The sequence below is a fragment of the Lipotes vexillifer genome, unplaced genomic scaffold (assembly GCF_000442215.2).
Source record: "Lipotes vexillifer unplaced genomic scaffold, Lipotes_vexillifer_v1.1 scaffold109, whole genome shotgun sequence".
In the NCBI taxonomy this organism is placed as follows: Eukaryota; Metazoa; Chordata; class Mammalia; order Artiodactyla; family Lipotidae; genus Lipotes; species Lipotes vexillifer.
Genome location: NW_006790015.1, coordinates 1,051,640 through 1,062,022, shown reverse-complemented (window position 1 = coordinate 1,062,022; position 10,383 = coordinate 1,051,640). Strand labels below are relative to the sequence as shown.

Genomic DNA, 10,383 nt, shown 5'->3' with positions numbered 1-10,383 from the left:
GGGAAAGAGCGTTCTTAACAGAGGAAACAGCATCTCAAAGGACCTGAGGCAGCAGCATGCCTGGCGTGTTCCAGAAACAGCTAGCAGGGCAGTGTGGCTGGAGCATGGTGAAGAGGAGAGCAGGTCAGAGAGTCGGGGGGAACTGCGGGTGGAGCAGATAATGTCAGGCCCTGGGGGTCATTGTAAAGACCCTGGCCTTTACTCTAAAGAGGTGGGAGCCACTGGAGAGTTTTGAGCAGACGACTGACATAGCTGCAGGATTACTCTGGCTGCTGATCTGGGAGCACTGGGAAAGGGACAAGGGTGCATGCACAGAGACAGGTAAAGAATCAGCCGCAATAATTGAGGGAGATGACAGTGGTAGTGGTGGGAAGTGACGAGAAGTGGTCCAGTCCCAAGTGCATGTTAGAAGTGGAATCGCTACAATCCTGGCAGCCTGTGGAACAAAAACCACATTCACAGAAAGATAGACAAGATGAAAAGGCAGAGGGCTATGTACCAGATGAAGGAACAAGATAAAACCCCAGAAAAACAACTAAACGAAGTGGAGATAGGCAACCTTCCAGAAAAAGAATTCAGAATAATGATAGTCAAGATGATCCAAGGACCTCGGAAAAAGAATGAGGCAAAGATCGAGAAGATGCAAGAAATGTTTAACAAAGACCTAGAAGAATTAAAGAACAAACAAACAGAGATGGACAATAAAATAACTGAAATGAAAACTACACTAGAAGGAATCAATAGCAGAATAACTGAGGCAGAAGAATGGATAAGGGACCTGGAAGACAGAATGATGGAACTCACTGCTGCAGAACAGAATACAGAAAAAAGAATGAAAAGAAATGAAGACAGCCTAAGAGACCTCTGGGACATTAAATGCAACAACATTCACATTATAGGGGTTCCAGAAGGAGAAGAGAGACAGAAAGGACCTGAGAAAATATTTGAGGAGATTATAGTCGAAAACTTCCCTAACATGGGAAAGGCAATAGCCACCCAAGTCCAGGAAGCACAGAGTTGCATACAGGATAAACCCAAGGAGAAACATGCTGAGGCACATAGTAATGAAATTGGCAAAAATTAAAGACAAAGAAAAATTATTGAAAGCAGCAAGGGAAAAATGACAAATAACATACAAGGGAACTCGCATAAGGTTAACAGCTGATTTCTCAGCAGAAACTCTACAAGCTAGAAGGGAGTAGCACGATATATTTAAAGTGATGAAAGGGAAGAACCTACAACCAAGATTACTCTACCCGGCAAGGATCTCATTCAGATTTGATGGAGAAATCAAAAGCTTTACAGACAAGCAAAAGCTAAGAGAATTCAGCACCACCAAACCAGCTCTACAACAAATGCTAAAGGAACTTCTCTAAGTGGGAAACACAAGAGAAGAAAAGGACCTACAAAAACACCACAAAACAATTAAGAAAATGGTAATAGGAACATACATATCGATAATTACCTTAAACGTGAATGGATTAAATGCTCCAACCAAAATACACAGGCTCGCTGAATGGATACAAAAACAAGACCCATATATATGCTGTCTACAGGAGACCCACTTCAGACCTAGGGACACATACAGACTGAAAGTGAGGGGATGGAAAAAGATATTCCATGCAAATGGAAATCAAAAGAAAGCTGAAGTAGCAATACTCATATCAGATAAAATAGACTTTAAAATAAAGAATGTTACAGGAGACAAGGAAGGACACTACATAATGATCAAGGGATCAATCCAAGAAGAAGATATAACAATTATAAATATATATGCACCCAACATAGGAGCACCTCAATACATAAAGCAACTGCTAACAGCTATAAAAGAGGAAATCGACAGCAACACAATAATAGTGGGGGACTTTAACACCTCACTTACACCAATGGACAGATCACCCAAACAGAAAATTAATAAGGAAACACAAGTTTTCAATGACACAATAGACCAGATAGATGTAACTGATATTTATAGGACATTCCATCCAAAAACAGCAGAATACACTTTCTTCTCAAGTGCACACGGAACATTCTCCCGGATAGATCACATCTTGGGTCACAGATCAAGCCTCAGTAAATTTAAGAAAAGTGAAATCATATCAAGCATCTTTTCTGACCACAATGCTATGAGATTAGAAATCAATTACAGGGAAAAAAACATAAAAAACACAAACACCTGGAGGCTAAACAATACGTTACGAAATAACCAAGAGATCACTGAAGAATTCAGAGGAAATCAAAAAATACCTAGACACAAATGGCAATGAAAACACGATGATCCAAGACCTATGGGACGCAGCAAAAGCAGTTCTAAGAGGGAAGTTTAGAGCAATACAATCCTACCTCAAGAAACAACAAACATCTCAAATAAACAATCTAATTTCACACCTAAAGGAACTAGAGAAAGAAGAACAAACAAAACCCAAAGTTAGTAGAAGGAAAGAAATCATAAAGATCAGAGCAGAAATAAATGAAACAGAAACAAAGAAAACAATTGCAAAGATCAATAAAACTAAGAGCTGGTTCTTTGAGAAGATAAACAAAATGGATAAACCATTAGCGAGACTCATCAAGAAAAAGAGGGAGAGGACTCAAATCAATAAAACTAGAAATGAAAAAGGAGAAGCTACAACAGACACCGCAGAAATACAAAGCATGCTAAGAAACTACCACTCTATTAGTAGAGAGACTAAGCAACTCTATGCCAATAAAACGGACAACCTGGAAGAAATGGAGAAATTCTTAGAAAGGTATAACCTTCCAAGACTGAACCAGGAAGAAATAGAAAATATGAACAGACCAATCACAAGTAATGAAATTGAAAGTGTGATTTAAAATCTTCCAACAAACAAAAGTCCAGGACCAGATGGCTTCACAGGTGAATTCTACCAAACATTTAGAGAAGAGCTAACACCCATCCTTCTCAAACTCTTCTAAAAAATTGCAGAGGAAGGAACACTCCCAAACTCATTCTATGAGACCACGATCACCCTGATACCAAAACCAGACAAAGATACTACAAAAAAAGAAAATTACAGACCAATATCACTCATGAATATAGATACAAAAATCCTCAAAATACTAGCAAACAGAATCCAACAACACATTAAAAGGATCACACACGATGATCAAGTGGGATTTATCCCAGAGATGCAACAATTCTTCAATGTATGCAAATCAATCAATGTGAGACACCATATTAACAAACTGAAGAAGAAAAACCATATGATCATCTCAATAGATGCAGAAAAAGCTTTTGACAAAATTCAACACCCGTTTATGATAAAAACTCTCCAGGAAGTGGGCACACAGGGAACCTACCTCAACATAATAAAGGCCATATATGACAAGCCCACAGCAAACATCATTCTCAATGGTGAAAAGCTGAAAGCATTTCCTCTAAGATCAGGAACAAGACAAGGATGTCCACTCTCACCACTATTATTCAACATAGTTTTGGAAGTCCTAGCCACAGCAATCAGAGAAGAAAAAGAAATAAAAGGAATACAAATTGGAAAAGAAGAAGTAAAGCTGTCACTGTTTGCAGATGACATGATACTATACATAGAGAATCCTAAAGATGCCACCAGAAAACTACTAGAGCTAATCAATGAATTTGGTAAAGTTGCAGGATACAAAATTAATGCACAGAAATCTCTTGCATTCCTATACACTAATGATGAAAAATCTGAAGGAGAAATTAAGGAAACACTCCCATTTACCACTGCAACAAAAAGAATAAAATACCTAGGAATAAACCTACCTAGGGAGACAAAAGACCTGTATGCAGAAAACTATAAGACACTGATGAAAGAAATTAAAGATGATACCAACAGATGGAGAGATATACCATGTTCTTGGATTGGAAGAATCAATATTGTGAAAATGACTATACTACTCAAAGCAATCTACAGATTCAATGCAATCCCTATCAAATTACCAATGGCATTTTTTACAGAACTGGAACAAAAAATCTCAAAATTTGTATGGAGGCACAAAAGACCCCGAATAACCAAAGAGATCTTGAGGGGAAAAAACAGAGCTGGAGGAATCAGACTCCCTGACTTCAGACTATACTACAAAGCTACAGTAATCAAGACAATATGATACTGGCACAAAAACAGAAACACAGATCAATGGAACAGGATAGAAAGCCCAGAGATAAACCCACACACCTGTGGTTAACTAATTTATGACAAAGGAGGCAAGGATATACAATGGAGAAAACACAGTCTCTTCAATAATTGGTGCCGGGAAAACTGGACAGCTACATGTAAAAGAATGAAATTGGAACACTCCCTAACACCATACATGAAAATAAACTCAAAATGGATTAGAGACCTAAATGTGAGACCGGACACTATAAAACTCTTAGAGGGAAACATAGGAAGAACACTCTTTGACATAAATCACAGCAAGATCTTTTTTGATCCACCTCCTAGAGCAATGGAAATAAAAACAAAAATAAACAAATGGGACCTAATGAAACTTAAAAGCATTTGCACAGCAAAGGAAACTACAAACAAGACGAAAAGACAACCCTCAGAATGGGAGAAAATTTTTGCAAACGAGTCAATGGACAAAGGATTAATCTCCAAAATATATAAACAGCTCATGCAGCTCAATATTAAAAAATCAAACAACCCAATCCAAAAATGGGCAGAAGACCTAAATAGACATCTCTCCATACAGATGGCCAACAAGCACATGAAAAGCTGCTCAACATCACTGATTATTAGAGAAATGCAAATCAAAACTACAATGAGGGATCACCACACACCAGTTAGAATGGGCATCATCAGAAAATCTACAAACAACAAATGCTGGAGAGGGTGTGGAGAAAAGGGAACCCTCTGGCACTCTTGGTGGGAATGTAAACTGAGACAGCCACTATGGAGAACAGTATGGAGGTTCCTTAAAAAACTAAAATTAGACTTACCATACGACCCAGCAATCCCACTATTGGGCATATACCCAGAGGACACCATAATTCAAAAAGACACATGCACCCTAATGTTCATTGCAGCACTATTTACAGTAGCCAGGACATGGAAGCAACCTAAATGCCCATTGACAGACAAATGGATAAAGAAGATATGGTACATATATACAATGGAATATTACTCAGCGATAAAAAGGAATGAAATTGGATCGTTTGTAGAGACATGGATGGATCTAGAGACTGTCATACAGAGTGAAGTAAGTCAGAAAGAGAAGAACAAATATTGTATATTAATGCATATATGTGGAACCTAGGAAAATGGTACAGAAGAACAAATATTATATATTAATACATATATGTGGAACCTAGGAAAATGGTACAGATGAACCGGTTTGCAGGGCAGAAACTGAGACACAGAAGTAGAGAACAAACGTATGTACACCAGGGAGGAAAGTGGCTGGGGGGTCGGGGGGGCATGTGATGAATTGGGAGATTGGGATTGACATGTATACACTAATATGTATTAAATGGATAACTAATAAGAACCTGCTGTATAAAAAAATAAAATTCAAAAATTCAAAAAAATATTTCTTAATAAAAAAAAAAAAGAGAAGTGGAGTCAACGAGACTTGCTGATGGTCTGGATGCAAGATGTGAGAAAGAAGAGTCAAGGTTGATGCCCATGATCTTCAGCCTGAAGAACGAGAAGGATGGAGTTGCCATCGAGTGATATGGGGAAAGCTGAGCGTAGAGCAGATTTCTATGTGAGCAGATGAGGAATTTGGTCTCAGACGTGTCAAGCTTGAGATGCCTGTAACCTCTCAGAGAAGTTACTGAGTAAGAAGTTGGATTTGAGTTTGGGGTTTAGTGGAAAGATCTGGTCTGGAGGTAGAAATTTGTCACCAGCTTAATAGATGGCAATAGAAGACACGAGACGGGCTAAAATCCCTACGGGAGTAAATGGAGCTAAAGAAGAGAGGTCCAAGGACTAGGCTTGGAGGTTCGGAGTGAGGAGGAACCGGCGGAGACTGAGGCCCTATGAGACAGCGCGATCTAGCCCCTGCCTGCCCCGACAGCTGCATCTCAGTCTTCCTCTTGATCACACTGGCCTTTCAGCAGATCCTAAAAGATGCCAAGTCTTACCCTACTCCAGGACATTTGCATTTGCTGTTCCTTCATCCCTGAAGGACCCAAATCAGACCCCAATTCTGCCCATGGCTGGCTCCTTATCTGTCAAGTCTTAGTTTAAGCGTCACCTTCACAGAGAGGACCTTTTCCATCCACCACTACCTGATACATTCATTCTATTTCAGCACCCTGCTGATTTCCCTCATTGAACTTTTTACAATTGGCTGCCAGGACACCACAGTCTCTTGCTTTTCTTCTTTCTCCTCCAGATGCTCCACTGCGGTTCCCTTTGCCTTCCTTCTACTCTCCCCACCTCTTAATGTTGGAGTGCCCCGGGGCTCATCCTCAGGTCTATCAACACTGCCCCGCTCCGGGATCTCCCCCAGTCATACAACTTTATCTATGTGCAAGACTCCCAAATGTCTCTCTTTCCAGCTCAGACTTCTTCTCCAAAATCAGACTCATACCCAACTATCAATTTGACACCCCCTTGGAGATCTAATACATTCAGATGTCCAAAGTCAATTTCTCAACTTTCTCTCCACAGACCTATCTTCAACCTTCTCTCTCACTAGACATCAACACCACTATTCCAGTTACTCAGGACAAAACCTCAGAGTTACGTTTAATTTCTCTGTTTCTCTCCTGCCTCACATCCCAACTATCAGCAAACCCTGTTTACCTTCAAAATAAATTCAGAATCTGACTACGTCCCTCTCCACTACTCCCACCCCGATTCAAGCCACCAGACATCTCTTGCCTGGTTTACTCAACAGCCTCCTTCTGGGTGCTCCTGCTGCTACCCTTTACCCCTCTTTATCCATTCTCAGTACCTTAGCCAGAGTGATTCTTTTAAAACATTAAGGCTTACAGCATTTTTGTGCCACCCTGCTCCACCACCACCACCCCCCCCAACGAACTTCTCTTACTTTTCCTCCTTTTACTCTCTCCCTCATTCACACCCTGGACTCCATCCTATTCCTCCAACTCTTCAGGGACACTCCTGCCTTTGGCAACTGCTGTCCCAAGATACTCTTCCTCCAGATATCTGCTCAGGCAACTCCCTCACCTGTCACCTCTTACAATCTTTGTTCACATGTTGCGTTTTTTTACGAGGCCTACCCTGATCAAACTAGTTAAGGCAGTCAGCTGTGTCCTCCTTCCTTGCTCTCCTTCTTTTCCCTATAGCACTTATCTTCTTTTCAGGTACTGTAACCAAGGTACAAATTCATCCTGGCTTACCAGGAACTCTCCTGGTTTCCAAAGCCCCACATCTTAGGAACACTCAGTGCTGAGCAAACCAGGATGTTGGTCATCCTACCCATAATTTACTATTTTTATTTTCTGTCTCTCCTCATGATATATAAAATCACTTCCACAAGGGCAGGGACTTGACTGCTGTGTTCACATAGAACAGAGCCTGGCACATAATAGATGCTCAATAAATAGGGCTTAACCACCAGCCCATCACTACCTTAATCAGCCTGCTGCAAGGGATCACCTAGCAAACTAGCTGAAAATAATCAGGTGTATAATTTGAGCTTTTCAAATTTAATTACACTAAAATTTGAAACTGTGGCATTATAAGGTATGACCAACCAGTGGAAACTAGACACAAAAAATTTCCATATATAAGTTATTCCTAACATCCATAAGCCAAGCCAGGAATGCTATCCCCCAAATCCACACGACCCAAACATTATAGATTTCACATAAAGTGGTCTAATTCAGAAAATAACCTCTGAGGACTTCCCTGGTGGTCTAGTTGTTAAGACTCCAGATTCCATTCCCAGGGGGCGCTGGTTGGATCCCCAGTGGGGGAACTTCCGCAGGCCGCGCCGTGTGCGGCCAAAGGGAAAAAAAAAGAAAATAACCTTTGACACCTCTCCACTAACCCTATAATTCCTATGCAAACCGCAGTTTCCAATGCCTGCAACTAAGACCTGCAGCACAGCAAACAGGCCAATTCTTACCTCCTGTGTAGAGAAAGGAGCCAGACAGGCCTCCGAAGTAGATGAGAGCTAAGTGCTCCAGTTTCAGAGGGGACAGGTAGTAGAGGCAAGCAGCACAGACACAGCCCAAGGTGTAGAGGAAGACTCCAAACCGGACGACATCCTGGGGCTCCAAGATTCGGTCCACCAGCGTCCTGTCATCACTCTTTTTGTGGTCAATTCCCTTGGAAAAGTCGTAGTAAGTGTTGACCAAATTGCCAGCCCCGTGCACAGCGAGGACAGCTACGGCACAACCCACCAGTAGCCTGGGATCCAGGACGCCCTGGGATCTGTAGGCCAGGGCACTGCCCAGGGCCACCGGGGTGAGTGAGGCACTGAAGCTCCAGGGCCGCAGGGCCAGAACATAGGAGGCGCACTTCTGCCTCCACGAGCGCTGCGGTGGTCTGTCCTGCTGCGGACAGCCGTTCCCCAGCAGGTCCCTGTCCCCGACCTTGGCCGTCTCTCCTGCCTGGATGTTAACCTTCTCCCCCGGGACCTGCGAGGCCGCCATGGAGAATGCACTTGGGTGAAGTCAATGTTAAACAGTGAGCCACCCACACACAGCGTCCGCCCTAAGGCGAGGACAGGCGGGGCGGCGGACCTGACCTTCTTCGGTTCCACCCGGGGGCAGGGATAGGGAGGCGGCGGGGCCCGGGGGCTGCAGCGGGCGGGCCTGGCACCCCACGAGGCCCGGCGGCACCTCCCCGACCTCCTGTCACCTGGGCGATGACTGCTTCCAGACACCCGCCTCGCCCTACAGCCCGAGACTGAACCGCGGCCGCCTCTACGGAGCTGCGGGAGCGACCATCTTGGGGGCCCGCCACTGTAGGCCCGCCGGAAAACAGGGACCGGCTGCGCGGGCCTGGGCCGGGGCGGGGTTGAGGGCGGGGCCAGGATGAGGGCGGGGCCGGGGCTTGGGGCGGGGGCGGGGCCGGGGCAGTGCAGCGACCCAGCGGTCCAGCCCTTCCTCTCCCCGGCTGTCCGCGAGCGGCAGTTGCTCCCGGACTTGCTGGAAACAGCCTCACTTAGTATCTCAAGAAGGGCCACGAATGCGTGTCGCTTTACGACTTACCAAGAGCTTTCTCTCACGGAAATAGGTCTCATTCATTTTTTTCATTCAACACGCATTTATTGAGCGCCTACTGTGTGCAACATTTACTGAACACCTACTATTGCACGCAGCAGTGAATAAAACGGATAAAAATCAGGGAACACACTGAGGGTGATAAGAAAGGTGTAATTAAACTTCCTTTCCAAATGAGAAAACCGAAGCTCTGAAATGGGAAATGACAATGTCTAGGAAATTATTAGCTTAGCCAAGACATTGAAGCAACCTAAAGGTCCATCAACTGATGAATGGATAATGATATATATAAAATGGAATATTACTCAGCCATAAAAAAGAATGAAATATTGCCATTTGCAGCAACAGGAATGGACCTAGAGAGTATCATACGAAGTGAAGTCAGACAGAGAAAGACAAATATATGATATCACATATGGGGTAGGCGGGCCTCTCACTGTTGTGGCCTCTCCCGTTGCGGAGCACAGGCTCCGGACGCACAGGCTCAGTGCCCACGGCTCACGGGCCCAGCCGCTCCGCAGCATGTGGGACCTTCCCGGACCGGGGCACGAACCTGTGTCCCCTGCATCGGCAGGCGGACTCTAAACCACTGCGCCACCAGGGAAGCCCAAATGAACTTTTTTATAAAACAGAAACAGACTCACAGAAACAGAAAACAAACTTATGGTTACCAAGGAGAAAGGGGGGAGGGGTAAATTAGGAGTATGGGATTAAAAGATACACACTACTATATATAAAATAGATAAATAAGGATTTACTGTACAGCACAGGGAACTATATTCAATATCTTGTAATAACCTATAATGGAAAAGAATCTGAAAAAATATATATACATATGTATCTGAATCACTTTGCTGTACACCTGAAACTAACACAATATTGTAAATCAACTATAGCTCAATTAAAAAAAACTAAACTAAAATTTTAAAAAAGAAATTATTAGCTCTGGTAATAATCACAACAGCAATAATTCCCACTTTTTATTATGTATATTCCATATACTGCCCTGACTGCCTTTTTATCTTTCTTCTAATTTATTTACTTATTCATGCACAGAACTGCCCTCCTCCCCACCCACCAGTTGGCCAGCTTTGTGTCTCCATTTCCTGCCTTCTGGGAGCTTATGGTCCATATCTGTAGCTTGTTTTGGCTGGAGAGAACCAATTGTTAAATTTTTAGGAATTTTGTGAGCAGTCATTAAGCAAAGCCATTATTAAAAATTAAATTAGGGCTTCCCT

General features: G+C 43.0%; 1 protein-coding gene across 1 annotated transcript in view; it reads right to left on the bottom strand.

The window, feature by feature from the left end:
- Positions 1-8,845, bottom strand: part of UBIAD1 (UbiA prenyltransferase domain containing 1) — a 13,409-nt gene extending 4,564 nt beyond the window's left edge. Inside the window, exon 1 of the mRNA XM_007463158.1 lies at positions 8,044-8,845. Coding sequence (XP_007463220.1) covers positions 8,044-8,572 — 529 coding nt within the window. The 5' untranslated portion in view covers positions 8,573-8,845. The remainder of the gene's footprint in view (positions 1-8,043) is intronic.
- Positions 8,846-10,383: the final 1,538 nt, after the last annotated feature.